The following is a 20,059-nucleotide window of genomic DNA, read 5'->3' as shown; positions in this document are numbered from 1 at the left end:
GTTTGAGGGGTTTTGTTAGGTGGATGTGGTGTCTCTAGGTGAAAAGAACATTCCATGTTTCTAGTTCCGTGTGACTCACCATGTCCCATCACCACATCATCAGAAGATGCAGAGCAGGTCTGTAGGACGCAAGAAGCCAGGTATAAAGCCGAATACCAGTTTGGCCTTAACTGCACAGGTTTCTGTTTGCCACTTGGATGTGCCCTGTCTTCCAGCAGTGGGAAACCAGAGCTCAGAGGACAGTTTGCCTTCCAGGTAACTCCCAGCCAGCGAGAAGTGACACCTCCGTTGTGATTAGCACAAGTGACAAAGGGAAACTCCCCTGTCTGGGCATGTTTATAGCAGAAAATTCCTTCTACATAAAGGTTTTCTGCCACTGAAAACAGCAGGACTGGGATTTAAAACAGGAAGTGATTTAAAACAGGAGGTGATTTAAGGTACAAGAATACATTTGCATACAGGTTCATTGGAAGGCCAGCAGCACTAATAGTGTTAAAAATACTGCTACTAGCCAAAACCAGCCAAGTGCTGTGCAAGCCCTGCAAATGCCAGTCCTTGTGCCATGGGACTTGCACGCTGATAGTGAATGTATGTTAGGATGCAGTTATAGCTACCTATCGCAGTGGGAAAACAGTGGATACATGGTGATCATAAGAAGACCTGCTCGAGCGGGTCCAGAGGACAGATGAGGAGTTGCAGTGATATGATTTAGCCTTTAATGTCAATAAAATACTCCTGTCAATAGCTTTTCATTGTGTTTCTTGCAAAGCCACAGTTCTACTGTATAAACTTAGTCGTTTGCACATTCCATTTGGTTTGCACATACTTTAGTGAGGGCACTGCTTGATTTCTGCCACCTGTAACTGACAAACAGCTTTTCCTTTTCATGTGATGCATGTTTCAGTAAAAGCCTCAATGCAGTCATCCCTGTCAGTGAGCTACTGTAAATTTTATGACAGTGTGTGATGATTTCCTGATGAAGAGAGCTTGATTTTACACCGTCCGTGTGAGGAAATACATGAGAGCGAATACCGTGTGTTGTTATATTGAATGCTTTGCTGATGCAACAAATGGTTTCTTTCTTTTATCCTGAATAATTTTATTTTTTTCCTTTTTTGTCATAGTGCCTTTGACTTGGTAAACATTCATCTTTTCCATGATGCTTCCAATTTAATTGCTTGGGAAACAAGCCCATCGGTTTACTCAGGAATACGGCATAAGGCTCTTGGCTATGTACTTGATAGGTATGTATTAGCCTTTACTAGCCTCTTTCAAACTTCTCTGTTCATAAGCAATATATAAAAGATGTTTTAAAAGGCACACACAGAAATGTAGAGGGGTTTATGCTGTGAACTGGAAATGGTCACTTCTGATGGGAGTTTTCTAGATGGTGCCAATTACAGATCAGTTTATGCCTCTTACTCTGTTAAGCTGAATTACTGAGCTTGGAGAATCAATCTGAAGTCACCAGAACTTGTAGAGTAGAAAGCAGGTTTGTTTTTTAAATGTGTTGGTTAGATGAACTGCTCTATAGTCTGCATGGATCTCATAACGCTGCCACCAAAGTATGTTTTCAGTTACAGAATAAGAGACTGCAGCCTGTTGGAAGGGACCTCTGGGAGTCTCTTGTTGATCCTCCTGCTCAGAGTGGGGCTGGCTTCAGCATCGGATCAGGTTGTTCCAGGCTCACCCAGCCAAGCTTGTAAGGGCTCCACACGTGGTGACCTCTAGTGTCCCTGGGCCACCCGTTCCTGGGTTTGACTGCCCTCATCGTGGAGCTCTTTCTCCCTGATATGCAGACAGGATTTCCATTGCCCTCAACTTTCGGCACGTGTTACTGGGAAGACTGGCTCTGTCTTTTCTGTAACTACCAAATAGATGAAGCCAGCAAGAGAATGCTGCTGGAGCCTTCTCTTCTGTAAACTGAACAAATCCAGCTCTTCCACCCTGTCCTCATAAGCCATGAGCTCCCGCCCAGCACTAAACCCCGTGCTGTTCCTATCTCAGGCCTAGCTGAGCGCAGTAGGCAGCTAATCTTTTTCAAGCAGCAGCACAGGGTTTGTGTGCAGTCATCACTGTTATTAATAACATCTGTTACAGATCGATTCATCTGGTGGGTGGTACCATACAGGGGATAGTCCCCCAAACACCCAATTTACAGCTGCCCTCATTAGCAGTTATAAAGCTTTTTCTTGAGACAAAAAAAGTGTGGTTTCTGCATGGGCGCACGTGCTTTGGCAAAGTGAACAAGCATTTATTTCTCTTGAGGTACTGCTTGACTGCATGAGAAATAGAGCTGGGAAGTGTCTCCTCAAAGCAGCCATGGCAAACACTGTAGATTTTAACTGAAAGAGGCTCTGAAATGTGGAATGGGCTATAAATACTTTTCAGTTACTTTCTGTCCAAAGTTCTATTTCTTTCGTTAAGTTTTATCTTCTTTAGGGCAGATACTTCAGCAGCGGAGGCTGCTTTCCCCACTCTGTCGGAAGAAGTGCTTTTCCTGAGCACCCCAGCAGAGGGCTGAGTAAGAATTTCTCAAAAATAGGCTTTTATTTTCACTTGGGGGGGTGATACAAGGGTGAAGAGGAAAAATCCAGTGTGTCTGCTCTTGTATGGCTTGTAAAACCTGTTCAAAGCATCAGAAACCACTGGGGGCACTTGGGAGGTTTGCAGGCTGGTAGGATGCAGTCGTTTATGAAAGATACCTCTAAAGATCTTTATAAAAAGGGGACAGACACAGTAAGATCAAGATCTGCTCTCGGTGCAGTTTGAGAGCCAGGTTTTCGGGTCCTGTCACACACAGCATGGGAGAGGCTTGGTTTTATCTCGTTTTAACTTGGCTCCATTGATCTCCTTTTCCTCTGCTTTGCATGAGGAGCTGTAGCAAACCTGTGTAAAGCTCCTGTGTTATTTACTGCACCCTTGTTTACAGCTTGCACTGTGCTTCAGGAGCTGGTGTTGGCTCTGGACCTCCCACGATGCCTGGGCAAGGGTAAGGTAGCAGGATGGAGGTATTAGTGTCAGCTCTGGGTCAGAGATGTCAGGATGGTCTATCATTAAAATGTGACACTGCCAAAACCTGCCCCAGCTCCCCTGTTCTTGGGGCTCCGGTTGCACAACGCTCCTGTGAGCTGGCATTCAGTGCAATTGTGCATTGGGAGGGAGCAGCCAGCCGCAGATCCGGACCTCCGCAGCGCGGTGATGGGCTGCCTGCCACAAAAGGGGAGTTCTGTAAGAGCAGTGAATAATGGGAACCCCCTTTCATCGGCAGCGCTAACCTTTTGGCAGCCACCAGCAAACTCTATTCTGATCCCCTGATTGGGGAGGACAATACACTGGAGCTTGCTCTGAATGAATGCTGCCACCAACAGTGTCCCCATTCAGAGGGTTTTGGGAACCATCTTTGACCATTGTCTGCTATCACCCCTTCAGACAGTAGGAAAAGGGAAAGTGAGAGCGTCTATAGGGGGAAAGTACTTCTTTTCTTGGCTTTAATCCCTCTTTAAAGCTTCATAGATCTACATTTCCAGCTGAGCTACTGGAACTATGCAGTGTCAGATAAATACAGAAGAGAGAGGTTTCAAGCTGAGCTTTTAAATCCCCTTATCTGCATGAACTAATAATGCAGATTTAGTGCTGTTAAAAACAGAGACTGATAAGTCTTTTCCTTTAAAGCCTTTAAACTTCTAAAGAGCATTTAACAGCAATGCAGTTCAAACCCAGTGAACAATACTGAGAAGGAAAACAGTTTAATGAGCTAAACGTTCACTGAATGAAGCAGAAACACCTCACAGTTGGTTTGGGTCACTGTGAGAGCAAGGGAAAGCACAATCCTGCTCCCGTTGCATCTTCATAAACATGAGTTTAGAGCAGCCTTGTAATGTATGGTAAAAGCCATCACAGGAGTTTGGAATACAGAAGAGAAAAGAACTTGCAAACAAAGCTCACATGAATTAGTTTCACTGTTAAAGTGACCAGGGAAGTTGGTTGCCCCAAAGTTATTGTAACTCCGAGGTTTTAACACAGGAGCTGAGCAGCATCCCTGAGTAACTGCGAGGGGCAGGGCTGGGGGCACAAGGAAAAAGTGGCAAGTGAACGATTTCAGTTTGCCACTAAAAGTTTTCTCCTGAGGGAGTCTGTTCATAATCATGGGAGTAGAAAGGCTTGCTCAGACAGTGGTGTTCTGAAGTGGTTTAGCTTTAATAATGTTAAAAATGAATTACAGAGTGAGAAGAGTACGTGCAGCTGGCTGGTGTGCACTGCGCCAGATTGGTTTCAGCATTTGCCATTGAACAAGTGTGAAGAAAACATTGTGTTGGATAGACACTTTAAAGACTAAGGGAGCTGGAATTACACTGGGGTGAAGCAAATGCCTGTGTATTTACAAATACATACACAGTGTATATGTACAGAACTGGTGTGTGTGAGGAGTCTTGGTCAGTGCTAATATAAACCAAAAGTTAATTACCAGAAGTCAGTTATGTTGTTCCAGATAGGCATAGATACAGCCACAGCTGAACTTGCTTTACAAATGAGAATAAGAACACCTACTTTATGTTTTGTGGGGAAAAAAAAAAATCTTCCAGGCCCAATTTGGGTAATTCCCACCTACAGTTATCCCTGTTTCCATAATAGTCGGGGTTTATAGTTTCTAAAGTCGGAGGGTTTAAGCTATACACAAGGAAATGTCATCTACATTTTACTTTAGTCTTTCTTGACCTGCTGTAATTGATGCTTGTGCATGTGTCATATTAATCATATTGGCCTATTGGTCATGGTCTTTAGACCCTTGCTGGGGAAAAGTGTCCCCTGAATTAGTGGCCTGGCCAGGGACTGAGCTGAAGGTGTAGCCTGGGGTCCTTTAAAAGTATGAGGAGCGCGTTTGCAAAGGGCAGGACGTGAGATGTGAGCGTGGTACAGCGGGTCCCCCCCTGCAGCCCTTTAAACTTCCTGAAATTATCTGGAGCATTCGGATCCATAAAATGAATGTGGTTTTCTTTTTTTTCAAGAAAGTGACAGTGCTCTTCTGTTTCCCTATTGAAACGTTCCCTGGCCTAGTTCAACAGAAACATTTTTACATTACAACTGTGAAATCTTGGCATAAAGCTCCCCTTTGTGCCCTTCATTATTTTCTCACAAATATAGTCCATTGTCACATAGCTGAAGTTAATTTGATCAACATTGGGACATTTAACTTTTATGTCCGGTCAAAGGAGCTGTTTCATGCTCGTTTTGGGTATTCAAAAGAAATGATTGCCAGAAAAATAATGTTACTATTAACAATTCAGAGCAATTAGTTTCCCAGGGAGAGGCGATGTGATGCACCGGCTCCACACAACTATTCTTTGTCATTTTATGGATGCTCATCAGTCAACTGTCACATCTTCTCAAAGACCCCTCCAATCTAAATGTTTCTCTTTGGGCTTTTCCCAGAACTAGCAGCTGAATGAGCAAAAGAAAAGCCACTTAGTTTCTAGGCAAAGGAAAACTTCACTCCAAAGATCTGGGTCGTTTGAGAAGATCCTCGGAGCAGCTCCTCTGGGGGCATTTTATTTTTGGTACGTTACTTTTTGCAGCAAGGGCTTTAACTCCAGTCATGCACCTCGGAACGGTTAGAGGAATTTCTGTGTACTTGGATAGAATGCGCAAATAAACCTTCCACCCAGATGTCTGCTAACAAAGGTTTAAAACCCCAGACCACATTCAAAAAGACAGCTTTTCATTAAACACCCTGAGGCTCATCTCATTCATATTCACTAACACACACACACACACCCCCCAACTAAGGTTAAGTGCTCTCAAAATTAGCCTGTTTGTATAATATGCTCTTTAAAGAGTAAATCCAGGAAAATTGTCTTGTTACTCTCAACCTGTCAAATACAGTCACAGCCACTTTTTTCTTTGCTTCATGTTCTTCTCCTGGCTCGAGCTTCTGCATGCCTGGTGCAGTTGTCCCAGACTCTACTCCTGTGTCCTTTGGTCACAAACACATTCTGAATTTGAGTTAGGCGTATATTTAGCAGAAAAATCATTTTGTACTCATTTGCATTGTAGCAGAAAATACATGGTTATAATGTTAAGGACACAAGGAATGATGATTTCTGACTGTTGCAGTCAGTAATTTTGCCCTTATTCTGTTGATTTCAGCATTTGGGCCTTTTTTATTATTTCTTTTTCTTTTTGGCATTAATTAATAACTAAGCAGGTGATTACTACATTTGCAGCATTTAATATTCAAATTTTAAATTAAAGACCTGGGTTTTTTTTTTCTCTCATGATAACAAGAAATCTGTGCAAGAGGTAGCAGGTTTGGAAGCAATGGCTGAAAAGTCAGCAGTCCAAAATCCAGAACCTTTAAGAGCTTGCAGGTGTCACACAGAAAGGTGTCACTTAAAAAACAGTATGGCTACACGAAGTCACTCTTCGCATTGCCAATGGGAATAGAACTGTGGCTCTTCCAGGAGAAACAGTGACATAAAAGCTCTGCGGGTTCCCGAGGGGTTTCCAGCAGTTGTCACAAAGCAAGCTCATGGCCCTGCATTGTAGTGATGAGGGATCCCGAGTCTGCCAGGAGCTGGAAATGCTTTCGGCAGCACTGAACTGCCTCCTCATCCTTCATTAGGCTTTTACTTGTCCCTGCCTTCTTTCCAGTAATAGCTTGTCCTGGAGCTGCTTCAGTTGGCTCCTGTGTCATTCAGGTAGAACATAACTGGTATAACTACAGCTTAGATTGGGTGTACTGTAAAAAATACCACTCCTGGAAGAATTTGTGTAATCAGAGACGACTGAAGGAAAGAGAGAATTCCTCTTGAAAAAGAAATGGCTTTAAATCACTTGTTGCCTGCTTGATTTCTCTCTGAAAGCAGCTTTATAGGAGAACGTGCAGAGTGCATCACGTTCTCATTGAGTTACATTTCTCCTTTTACTGTAATTTGTTCCTCAGAGAGTCTGGAGCTAGATAAAGAGCAGTCATTAGTGTCTAGCTAAAGGTGACACTCACATCAGCATTCATTGTGGTTTGTGTCTTTTGAAATGTTCTCTCGTATGGCCGTATCATCTTCCAAGATAACTGTGATTCAATTAAGAAGAATCTATATGGGCTGTTGATCCAATTCTTATTCATTTGCAGAGAAATGAAAATAAATTGCTATTGTGATTTTATTTACAATGCTTGCTGTAGGATGATGCTATGAGCTGATAGTTATAAAATGGAGAAATGGCTGAAAGCTCCATTCTGCTTCATTTGAGTTTATGGGGCACTATGTGAATAACCATATCCCAGCATTTGCAGTCCCATAGGAAGGTAGGAGGTTGTTGTCTCTGGATCTTGGATTCACGTCCTGGAAAGACACATATTCTCCCCAGTAGGTAAATAAACAGATGCGAGTTGCAGCACTTTAGCTTCTTGTTCATCTGTCCAAGTGCTGAGGTAGTTGTAGATGGACTTGGCAGATGTTCTTCATGGTCTGACCAGTAAATAGCTGTAATTGCCTTGCCTTCTATGAAAGCTGCTTTCTTGTTCCCTTGATGTAGGGTTAAAGATGCAGCTCAGATGATTCAGTTCTCACTCCTGTATCTCTATATCCACCAGAATTGTCTACTCAAACCTGAAGTTGACAGCTTTCATTTTTTAACCACTGTGCACTGTTGAAAGAGAGGGGTTTTCTTCCCTTTAGCACTTCAGATGTTTCTCCCGTGTCACCCCTTTTCATTTCCTCTCTCAGCTCAGTAGTTCACTGCAGTGCTATTTTCAAAGGGATAAATGCTTAAGATAAGGAAGGCCAGGTTGGATGGGGCTTAGAGCAAGCTGCTCCAGTGGAAGGTGTCCCTGCCCATGGCAGACTTGGAACTGGATGAGCTTTAAGGTCCCTTCCAACCCAAACCAGTCTGGGATCCTCTATGGTTCTAACAATTAAGTATGTAAAATTTGTTGCTAGCTTTTCTCAATGTCAAGCATTTTTTAATCCTTTGAGTGAAGCCTTTCTGTGTTCCCAGCAGTCTGGGTTACCCCTTTGCGGAGTGGTTGCAGTGCTATCTGCACTTTTAGTGCACTTGTGCACTTTTTTAGTGCTATCTTCTAAGTGAACTCAGGAGTTCTCTTTTCCTCCCCACATCCAAGCCCTGCAGAACAGTAAGCAAGAATTGCAGTGCCTTGGTCTTCATGCGAGTTAACATACAGCAGTTACCAACACTGAAGATTTCCAGAAGTTATGTGGAAGGATTTTAATCTCCTGTCACAAAGGAAGACTGGAAAAGACGTGCAGTTTCTCTGGTTTCTTTTTGTTGTTTTCTCTTGCATCAGATGAAGAGCAAGAAAATGTCTCTGTAACGCACCACGAGTGCCGTAGCGTTGTGTTCTCCTGTAGCAAAATTGACAAGGACTTACATCATTATACATGGCTGCTATTTCATTAGGCGAATGTCAGTGTCAGGTAAGATCATGGGTTTGTCAATATAATGAAAATACCAGTCAAGTGAGGAAAAAGTCACAATTTTCCAGCTCTAAAAATTGATTTTTATTGCTCTTCTTGTAATCCTTTCTTTGGATTAAGTATTTATTATTGATGTGGTCTTTCTTTTAATCTTAATAGCTGCTGACATTGTAATTAATTAAAAAATACAACATTTTTGCCCAAATGGCACTATATTGAAATTAAAAGTGAACATCACATATTAGTTAAACAGCCCTGGCAAATGTCTTGAGTGCTAAGATGATTGCCTAAGCTTCTTGACAATTCCCTTCATCTTGCTGTATCCTGCGTGACCTTTTGAGATGTTTTGGTGTTATTAATAGGTTTTAGCTATTATATCAGAAAGAACAGGGCACAAAAATATGATAAACTTTATCTTTTTAATGGCAGCACTGCAACACCTTGGGCATGCCAATGAAGGCACTTGTGTCATGGCTTTTGAGGCATACTTTGACGGTCACCAGATAACTCCCATTCAGAACTAATGGGGATCTTTCTGGATTTTGTCTCTAAATGGTGGGAGCCGAGCACTGACTGCGCTGCAAAGGGATGGCAGGGCTCTGTATCAAAAACCTCTCTAAAACCTCTGCTGGAGGTGGATTCCCTGTGGGACCAGTTCTTGAGGTGCAGGTTGCAAGCTGATCTCTGTGACTAAAACCTGTCAAGGAAAAGCCACAAGGGTAGGAACAGCAGAAATCTGAAAGGCCACACATCAATCCTGTGTTCTGCATAAGCCAAAACGTAACATTTGCATTCTATTGATCATAGAATCCCAGTCTGGTTTGTGTTGAAGGTACCTTAAAGCTCACCCAGTCCCAACCCCTGCCACGGGCAGGGACCCCTTCCACTGGAGCAGCTTGCTCCAAGCCCCTGTGTCCAACCTGGCCTTGAGCACTGCCAGGGATGGGGCAGCCACAGCTTCTCTGGGCACCCTGTGCCAGCGCCTCAGCACCCTCACAGCGAAGAGCTTCTGCCTAAGAGCTCAGCTCAGTCTCCCCTCGGGCAGGTTCAAGCCATTCCCCTTGGCCTGTCCCTACAGGCCCTTGTCCCAAGCCCCTCTCCAGGTTTCCTGCAGCCCCTTTAGGCACTGGAGCTGCTCTAAGGTCTCCCCTTCAGGAGCCTTCTCTTCTCCAGGCTGCCCCAGCCCAGCTCTCTCAGCCTGGCTCCAGAGCAGAGCTGTTCCAGGCCTCGCAGCATCTCCGTGGCCTCCTCTGGCCTCGCTCCAGCAGGTCCCAGAACTGATCTTCAGTTCCTCATCGTGCCTGTGGCAGAAGACAGGTTTCACTGTCGCCATTCCTTGCTTTCCACCAGAAGTTACTGCAGGAGTTGTTGCTGCCTCTGGCATTAGAGATAAAGAAAGTGTGTTTAACCTCCTTATCCGCAGGTCACCTGCTACGTCCATACTAGGTCTTGGCTCCCACTGACAGGATGGTCAAGTCACTTTCTGCTGCCACACCGGTAGCCTCGCGGTGTGCTCCCGGTGCTGCACGGGGACTCTCCTCATGCAGCAAGGTGCCAGTGGCCGGCTCGGCCTTGATGGTCCCTGGGCACCTCACCATCAGCTGGCATGTGGAAAGGTCTGAGCATCCTGGGCAGAGACAGGGGCAGCGTGGCCTTTCCTGGACTGAGATCAAACCAGAACCTGTTGTGAATGCTCTGCTGTGGTCAGCAACAACCCAGGTTGGCAGTTTAACCTGGGAGGGGATTGCCACACCGAGACCGAGTTGCCTCTCCTCAGCATAGTTAGCTGTGATTTTCATACTCCCTTACTTAGGAAAGAGCATTTTATATAGGCAGTAGTTCATTGGAAGAGCAGCTTTTGTACCCTTAATGCCTCTGCCTGGGTTGTGTGCAAAAATAAAGGGATAGTGGAAAGGGAATACCTTGGCCCAGAAGTTGTGTGAGAAATAGGGAAGTGCTCATGTTAGCGAGTATCCAGCTTAAACACATTTAGTTATTATAAAAATTTGCTCACTGAATACAATATGGCCTGACCTCTGGATTGTTTCTCCCCAAGCAACGTGACAGCATCCCTCCTTCCGCTGCATTCAGCCCGCCGGGCCGAGCTGCGGGGCTGCCTTTGGTTTTGTTATGTTATTGTTGTGCCTAAAAAAAAAACAACAAAAACCCCCCTCGAGCCCCTCTTTTCAGCGCTGTCAAGTGAGGATGAATTGGCCAGGGAGGCATGTTTATAGACTGTGTGAAGAACTTTGTCTTTGTGTGGGAATGCTGGTGACACTGGTATGGCTTGCCTGAATGAACTGCGATGACGCGGGTAATAAGGTGTCCTGCTGAGCGCCGCAGCAGCCTTTCTCAGACCTCCCACTTAATGCCATTCAGCTCCAGCTCAGTGTAGCTAATTTTTCCCATTCCCTCAATTCTTTAGGCCTCCTTACAAACAGAAAAGTCAACTTTCACACCGAGGAGAAGATAAGTGCTTTAGGAAATAATCGTGTAAACAGAATGTTACCTTCTGACCTGATGCTGATACCTTGGTCTGGGACAAAACCCAGCTGGCTATTGCATTAGACATGGCTATTAAAGGAATAATGCTGCTGATCCTCCTTACAAAGTGCCCTGAGAAATGGTTTAGCCAAATCACAGTGCCTCTTGTCACCCTGAATCATGTTCAGCTGCTCTCCTCCATGACCAAATTGCTGATATTTAGCAGCTTCCTTGTCATCTCCTTTCTTGCACCAGTATGGGGGGCTAAGTATGAAAGCAGGGGAAAGTCAGTCATGTTTCTCATTGCCCTGTTGTTTTCTGGCTGAATTTCAGTGCTTTGAAGCATATATGCAGTACCCCATATAGCTTTTATAAAAGAGGGTGCATTTCATAAAGTAACTTCAGTTGTAACTGCTATAATGAGTATTTTAAATTACAAAAGGATTTGTGATACCAATAACATGGAATTGTTCATTTTAAGATTCCACTAAGCAATTCCTATTGGTGTTCTGTGCAAAGGCTGAAATGAATAACTAGACCCAGATTTCCAGTAGTATCAAGGAGAAGAGGAACCCTCTGCCTCTTGTTTTATTTAGTCTTAGACAGAATATGGCATCCAGATCCAAATGCCTTGAAAAATCTTACCCTTCACAGTGGGTTTAGCTGATGCTGCCATCCAGACCAGGAGGTCTGTCTTTATGGCAAAGCATGTGACATATGCTGGGCTCCAAGACCAAACCTGAGCATTTGATTATCCTGTGGTGTGTGTTTGACTTCTCTCGAGGTTGCCTTTTGTACAGGTTGGCCCCTGCTCCAAGCTGGGAACTCTTCGCTGTTGCCAGCCAGGCTAGCTTAAGGTAGGTATAGCACTTCAGTAACATCGCTCAGGGCGGTTCAGAGGCTCCTTGGAATTCTCCTGGTGCCCTCAGGATTACAGACAGACTTTGTCACAGGTCTTTAGGACAATGCATTCAGATTTCCATTCTGAACAGCTGGGACGACTGGAGGTTCCTCTGCTGGAATTCTCACTGATACAGCAGAGCATCCCCAGTGCAGACAGAGCGACTTTTAGCTGGGTTTGCAAAGCAGTGGCTGATGTTCACTGTGAGTCACCTGCAATTATTAGACCAAAATAAGAACGAAACATATTTATTTTGCAGCAAAGAAATTGCTGTAATTTAACATTAATTTGCACCCTTACCAGTGAAGTTTACTCCTTAAAAAAAGACATGAACCATGGATCTGAGTCTTCAAAACATTTCAGCATGTCATCAACGTTAGCTGTAAACCTTACTTGAAAGCTACTACTGCTGGAGAGTTCCCTTCTTTCACTGCCCTGTCATGTCTATGCAACTATCCCTAGCTATTCTATTTCCAGAACTGTGTGGGGTCTGCCTTTTCTCAAAATACAACAGAACTTGAAAACAAGCAGAGAATAACCCAACTTGGCCAGAAGTCTTTCAGTGTAGAGCCAGCAGTTAAAGATGTAGAATTAGTTTGAAACTGGCAAAATAATGAAGGTGATGTTCTCCAAGTATGAAGAGTCTGATACTGTTGTCAAGGATGCCTTCTGCAATTAAAAGCTCTGTGTGTGGGGAATTAGAAGAAGAGAAATCATCTATAGCATTTATATTTGTGGGCTTTAAAGTTTAACAAGGTCACCAACAAAGCCACTCTAAGTGTGCTTTTTTTCCAGTGGTCCTTATTTGCCATAATGAACTTGTTACTTTGATTTCCAAACTGCACAGAGGTAAGAGATACTTCTCTGGGATGTTCTAAATGCAAATAAACCCTTTTCTCATAAGCGATACCTTCTGGAGCAAGAACAAAGGATCAGAAGAGTGAAGGTGTTCTTCCAGCATTTTCCAAGGGAAGACTTCTTTTTCTGGGAAGGAAGGGCTGTCATCTGTTTGAAAAGTTTTATGTTTTATTTGCATTGCATTGTACCCATCCTGCTTGCCTGTCACCTCTTGATGGCCCTGCAGAGCTCACAACAAGCAGCACTAGCCATGGCACTGCTGATCTCCTGTTTGCTCTGGTGTATGGGGCTGTGGAACTGTTCTGTAGCATCTCCACAGTCACAACACTTTTGTCCAAGTTACCTTTCTGTCGCAAGCCATTTAGAAAAGTTGTAGAAGGAAGAGCAGAGGCTAGAATTGTGCTGGAGTTATTTAGGGTCATCTGGTAGTCAGCAAGTGCAGGGGAAAGGAAATGGCACTGGGTTCTGCCACTAAAACCACGAGATTAATGCTGGTGACATAGGTGGCTGCTTGCTTTCTATGTGATTCAGATTTATCACTCCATTGACTGATTCATGGCAACATTTTTTAAAGGCTTATGTGATTCATGGTTAGAGGAAGGGTATTGTTATAGAAACAAATAGCAAAGTAGGGCAACACAGAGTTTGGAACCTTCCCAGGTGATTTGCAATCACTTGTGGGAAGAAATTGCCTTCCACTTTCTTAGGTACTTGTACATGTGATGAACTGAATGTGTTTGTGACTTAGAAGGTAGAGGCTAAGGGAATGAAAGGAACACTTGGGTTTAACTCTTGCTCCTCTCCCAGCACCCTCACTGCATGTGCCAGTACTGACCATGCTCTGCAGGGCTCGGTTCCAGCGCCAAGTGTTTTCCCACATGTTCCTGGGGCAGGGAATATTGCTGTACTCATCTGTATTGCCATCCCCTGTGCTGACTTGGAGTCTGATTCTAAAAGCACAATCCATAAGATTGGTTCTTGTGCCATTGATTCAGTGCAGTTGTAGGCACTGGTAAGTGTTTCAGAACAGGGCTATCAGAGCACCACTGCTGAAATAATTCTAAGGTTTGGGAACTCTTGAACTGATGGTAAGTTCCAGTGGAAAGAACAGTGTGTTACTACTGAGTCATTTAAAACATATTTTATTTTTAGGTATCCCAGATCATTTAATAAGTACATAATTTGTACATTCCTGCTGTACTATTGATAATTTCACCATATGCCTAAACGTCAGCACCCATGAAAAGGGGATAGTCAGAAGCCACTTAAAGCATCTTTCTTGAGAAGCTAAGTTTGGACTATTGTACTTCAGTCTGTCATGAGACACTCTTCCAAAAATGTCCAGCATGACAAACTACAAGGGGAGCAGCTGGTTAAAATTATCAGTTTGAAAGCTGGCATTGATCTGTACGCAAATCACGTTTAAATGGGGTAATGTGCAAGACTATGAAATGACTGAATTTTAATGAATTGATCAGCAGCAGACTAATGAGCTGGTTGGATCATCAGTTAGGAGACATTTTACCTGGCTATTTTTGGAATAGTCTGTTTATTTGGAAAATCCATCTTTGCATAATACAATCACAGGCATCATTCTCATAATACCAATTTGTTTTAAGAGGCCTTCTCTAGACCTTGATGTCATTCCTGCAATATCTGTCATTTCTTTGTCAGCAGTAAATGGCAATGAGCAAAGCCAGAAGTAAGAAATGAATCAGGAAAGTTGGCAAAGCAAAATCGTTTTTTTCTTATGTGGAAGTTGCATCTCAGATTTTGCAATGATAGTGTTAGCAAATTGTGGTAATGTAAATGGTTTAACTTTTAAGTTCTCATTTTCCTTTAAAGTGCCATGAGAGCACTAATCAAACTAATGTTATGTACAGGTCAAGAGTGGCAGGTTGTTCTCGGGGCTTGCTGGGAGCTGACAGTAGGCAGTATTTATTAACAGTACCTGCAATAATTTGTCAACTGAATGGAGGATTTGGAGATCTTCACACCAGCAAAGGATAAGTCTTTGCAGAGATATTGCTTCAGATGATCACTGCCTTAGGTCCACTTAATTTTTTGATAGAATAATATTCCAAAGCAATTGATGACTGTTGACTAAGAATGGGAGAGTATTTTAAGAGGAGCAGCAGTATTTCACTGTAAGTCCAATGTTGTATTTTTCTTTACAGCTTGGAAAAGTCTAAATGGATGTAATGTGTTAAAACTTTTGAAGCTATTTGCCTCCTTGCTGGGCAGTGTTGTGCCAGAAGCCTACTTATTGAGTATGACTTTATAATCTTGTACCTATCTATACAGGTCCCTGCCTCTGGGTCTGCTGGGGTTCCTTATGTCGTAACGCTTCCATATTTATATACTCCAGAATGTACACAGTGCATTTGTTCCTTATTTCTTCTGTATTGTACACTAGTGTACATTGCAGTTTCGTGTGTTTTGTCTGTGTATATTCTCTGTAGCTGTCCCATTTCAGGTCTTTCATACCTTCCTGGTATGAAATGAATGCTGTTGATTCCTGTTGTGAAATGAAGTGCGAATCAGTGGATTTCCAGAAGCCAAGATCCCTGGAAGTGTGTAAAGTTGCACATGGTTAGGAGTAGCAGACTGTTGTTAATCATAGAGAAGTACTAATACAATAACAATTGTTAATTGCTATTATTGAACCGTTAGAACAAGATTTGCAAGATGAACAGTAATGCCTTAGCTCCCTGCTTGGTACTGAGCAAAGGCTTGAGGAAAAAAGTCAATCTTCACATCTGGAAAGATCACCTTTTAGGTGTAGCTACAGTCCCAGTAGGATCTGCTTTGAACAAAAAGGAGAACTGTCAGAGAGCTGCAACTGAGCCAGGGGAAACCTCATAGATGAGCCTCCACCAGCTGTGACCATTGATGTGCAGCCCCAACATATCACTTGTCATGCAGTCCTTAGAGTACTAGCAAACACTGGCAAACATTATGATCACAATCTTACTGAGAAGTAAACTCAAACACTGAAGTAATCTGAACTCACCACTACTTGGGGGTTTCTAATTCTTGGCTTCACAGCCGAAAGCCACATAACTTAAACTTCCAAAGGTGTGGAGTACCTCTGTGATGCCCTCAAGATCTCTGTAATGCCCAGGTGCTGCTTCTTCATCATTTGTACTAACTGCTGCAAAGTTGCTTTCCTCCACATTGCTCTTTCAGCCAGGTGGGAAATGAAATGTGTTATTTTACTGACGTTTTAGATAGAATTGCCTAAGCAAAGAGAATCAGCCCAGAAACCTGGTTAGTGTATTGTTCCAGGATAAACGGTAGGTTTGACCTTTCCAGTGGTTATTTCTGACCTGTGCTTAGAGATAACACGTGTGTCTGTGCGCACCCTCACGTCCGTGTGCAGCTGAATGACACAATTGTTTCGGTTTTTTTCCAGAATTATAGATCAGCGGTTTGAGAAAGTCTCGTATTTTGTCTTTGGAGATTTCAACTTCAGACTGGACGCCAAAGCAGTGGTAGAGGTAGGACTTTCCTAATGCTTCTCTTGTGCACCCTACCAGCTTTTACTTACCAAGTATTTTTTTCCTATGGAAAAGCGACTTAAGAGACTAATCTTAATTAGACTTGGCTAAGAAAACCTTTAACAGGAGCATGTGACAGGTAACTAAAGATCACTGTTGGGAACCTGCTGGAGCAGTTAAGGGGTCACAGCTGGCTCGCTGCGTTCCTTCTCGGTGGGTGTGTGTAAAGGGAATTTTGGCCATAGGTGCAGAGTCCATGTCACCTGTGCGTGGTCCTGTGTGTGGAAAGGAGACCACGTGGGGACCATCTAAGGTGAGACCTGGAGGTTTCACAGTGCACGCAGGAGCCTCTTCCTTCAGAGGCATTCAGGTCTCTGGTTTGAGATCTCTTTGGGCCCCAGCACAGGGGACCACATTTCTCTTGTATGTTTGTGACTTCTGGAGTATGTTTGTAACTCACAGTGAACGTCACAGCCCTTTACTGCCTGCAGAATAAGTGCTGGTTTATATTTCTACTCTGTAGGGGGGAAAAGAGAGACATTTCCTAAGTGTCTGTGATAGAACTCCACACTCTAAAAATACCAGCAGACATTTGTGCAAACCTTTGTGACAGTAGCATTTGGTGTGGAAGGGTGACTGGAAGATTTGTGTGAAGCCAGAAAGAACAAAGTAAACCTTCTTTATCATGGATTGAGATTACCTTGACTGTACTGCTGAGGCTTAGCCCCAGGTAACACAGGGTCAGAAACGTCCAGGTTGAAAACAAATTTAATCTCATGGTTTTCCCCCTTGAATTCTAGAGATACTGTAATGTCTTTCTGGTGTCCTTGAAGGTAGGTATGTGTCTTCTGAACCAAAGCTTTTACTTTGTAAAACAAGCAGTGGGAAGTAAGTGCCCTGGTGTGGAAGGCTGGTTACCCCTCATATGGCTGCAGTGCAGTTCTCGTTCTTTACAAGGCAACTAGTCCTGCTGAACAACAGGAGTTTGATGTTACAGCAGTGCCTCTGCAGCTGATAGCTTCCCTCTTGGAATCCTTTATCCATTGGAGTAATTTAACCAGCAAACTTAAGGCATAATTGAAATGAAATCCAAGTCACTGATTCTGAGTATGCAGCTTCATCTTGCATATGTTAAGGACAAAATCCTGCTCTGCTGCACTGTGGTTGCCAGTGTTATCAGCAGTGTTTATAGGTTGTTCTTGAAATACCGTGCCTGTTTGGTTTTTATTCACCAGTAGTACAATAGCATTACTGAGAAGGTTCCTGTCTCTCAGTCATGCTGCAGCAGAGTTATCTCCTGCACCCAATACTGGTGAAGGGTGCTGTAAGTTTCTTCTAACTTACCAACTGCCTCGCAGGCTGCAGGGCTGAATGCAGAGGATGCTTTATTGCCAGTAGATTAAGATTCCTACATTTGTAACTGTGAGTTTCAAAGTGATCCACTTCTAACAAAATAGCATCACTAACCACAGGTGATGCACACAGAGTGAGCTGCACAACAGGTAGTAAGAGTTCAAGTGACTCTTAGTCCTGACATGGCACGTTTTGCCTGTGAATGCTTTACTGACACCAGTTAATGTTGTGTTGAGCATGCAAGCAGTGATTTGAAGATGAGTCTGATTCATTTACCCAGTCTTCCTAAATCCGGTATGTGCATGTGTGAGTGTAAAAAGCATTGGGATAATACATCTTTCCTGTTCATTAACCAGAACTGTGCCTGGCTACTTTGCGACATTAAAGATTATTAAAGTTGATTTTGAAACTTCCACTTGTAATTTACATGGTTAAAGTCATACTGAGCTTTTTTTGTAGTCTTCTGTGCTTGGTACAGTTTATAAACTGGTATGTGAGAAGATCCAAGAAAAATGGTTGTCTTATGCAGTTTGCTACACATAAGTGATGGTGCAGGCAGTGTTTCTTTGACAGCATCTTAACAATGAAACAGTCGTGCATGATTCCATAGTAAGGGTGTAGCACTCTGATTTCACAATGAAGTCTGGTCTTCTAGGAGACAGATCCTTTTCTAAAGGATCTCTAAAGGACCTCTAGTGGGAATTATTCTGGATAGGACCTAATGGTTTCATGGTGTGTAAGATGTGTGAGATCCAATCCCAGATCACTTCACAAACTGGTTTAAAAATGGTGCTTCTCAGCTGTGCTGTTTTTCCAAAGCTGGCAGAGGGCTATTCAGCAGTGCAGTTGATACTAGGAATTTTAAGGGTTAATCCATTGACCTGTCATCTTTTTATATATTACTGAATTTGTTTCTGCTTTTCTTGCTGACCTTTGAATTCCCTCTTGAGGCTGCAATGTGCTGAATGCTTGGACACTAAGATGCTACCAGCAATACCTGTGTTGTGGAAACACAGACTATGCTTATACCAAACACAGAGAATAAAGTCTATTTCTAAAGGATTATTCAATTAAGCCATTGAAAGAGCGAATCTGAGAGCTGTTCCAAGTGTGGAGTCCACACACTGAAGTGCAGTGTGCTAAATCAGATGCCAGAAATGTTGTGCTTATGAATTGAGAATTAATAGACAATAAATCATTAATATATAACTTATTAAACATTATATGTGAACGTTAATCTAAAGGCATATTGATTTCCTTGCTAGGAAAATCTGCTTTACTGTTGTTGGAGAATCCGGGGGGGATCAATAAAACAGGTAGAGGCTTCAGGCTATGTGTGCATTAACAAGGGCATTGTCCAGGGGATAAACTGGCAAGAAAGAAATAGGACGTCTGTAGCATAACAAGCATAGCAAATACAGTTGGCTTATAGTAGATCTGAATTATAGTTTGAGCATAATTTGTAGCTCAACATGGTGATATTCAGAGAAATACCTACAGCTCTTCCACTGAAAGCATTTTAAAGCTGTCCTCAGCCTGCAAAGGGCCAGTGATAAGGTTTTGTTTCAGTCGTGGGCCCATGTGTGACTCAAAGTACAGGGAGCACAAGAGGAGCTGGAACAACCAGTCTGTTTTACACCAAATGCCCCACACCCTGGCACGTGCCACACATTGAGGCATTGGGGGCTCTGCCAGTTCTCAGCAGTGGTGCCTGTCATGGCTTAGGCTGAAAGATCTTGTGTGATGCCTGATCCTCCTTCTCCCTGGGATGGGCTAAAGGCCCGAGGCACTGAAAATAACTGTATAGAAATGAAGTGCTGGTGAGTGTTAATTATCAAGGTTCAGCACTGCTGTTGTAATAATCACCAGGGCCTGATCCTGACACATCCTCCTGGGTCTGTGTAGCTGAGCTGTGAGGGCAGCCCCTCTCCCTAAGGGAGATAAATGCCACTACTTGGTCATTGTAAAACACCCAGAAAGTTGAATCATAGGCTTTCAGACTGGTTTGGGTTGGAAGGGACCTTAAAGCTCCTCCAGCTCCAACCCCTTCCACTAGAGGAGCTTGCTCCAAGCCCCTGTGTCCAACCTGGCCTTGTATCTTCTGCTGGCAGCCTTGCTCTTGGGACGCATCACCTTTTCAAAGGTTCATTGTGGACCCATTCAGGCCAGCAAATTACTGACCCTTCTGCGCTCCTGTTTGTGGTGCTGGCATTGTGGTTATTTGTGGAATATCCTCAGTTCAACATCCTTCGTGTAGAAGCATATCCAAAACCAAGCCTTGTAAGTGTATTCAGTAAGGCAATACAAGAAATTTACATTTCCCTGAGTCTTGATCATTTTAAGGTATGCTCTAAGACCCTAGTTTTTATTCTGATGGTCAGATAGGTTCAGTTAATCCTCCAGCTGCCAAGCTGGACGAGTATTTTGTGCTGTTTGAATTTAAGGATTTGCCTGCTGAATGCCTTGTGAATGGTAGCTGTTTGGGGTGGTACAGCATTGGAATGATTTGCCCGCTGCTGCCAGGTATCTTC

General features: G+C 43.4%; 1 protein-coding gene across 2 annotated transcripts in view; it reads left to right on the top strand.

The window, feature by feature from the left end:
- INPP5A (inositol polyphosphate-5-phosphatase A) overlaps positions 1-20,059 on the top strand; it is a 206,314-nt gene that overhangs the window by 124,100 nt on the left and 62,155 nt on the right. For both annotated transcript variants that reach the window (XM_061376768.1, XM_061376767.1), the window contains exons 8-9: positions 1,125-1,244; positions 16,091-16,175. In XM_061376768.1, the coding sequence (XP_061232752.1) occupies positions 1,125-1,244; positions 16,091-16,175 (205 nt within the window). The remainder of the gene's footprint in view (positions 1-1,124; positions 1,245-16,090; positions 16,176-20,059) is intronic.

Source organism: Neopsephotus bourkii, unplaced genomic scaffold (assembly GCF_033783945.1).
Source record: "Neopsephotus bourkii isolate Nb327-2 ecotype Australia unplaced genomic scaffold, CSIRO-AGI_Nbou_v1 NB_1735, whole genome shotgun sequence".
Taxonomy (NCBI): domain Eukaryota; kingdom Metazoa; phylum Chordata; class Aves; order Psittaciformes; family Psittacidae; genus Neopsephotus; species Neopsephotus bourkii.
This window is presented reverse-complemented; position numbering and strand designations above follow the sequence as displayed.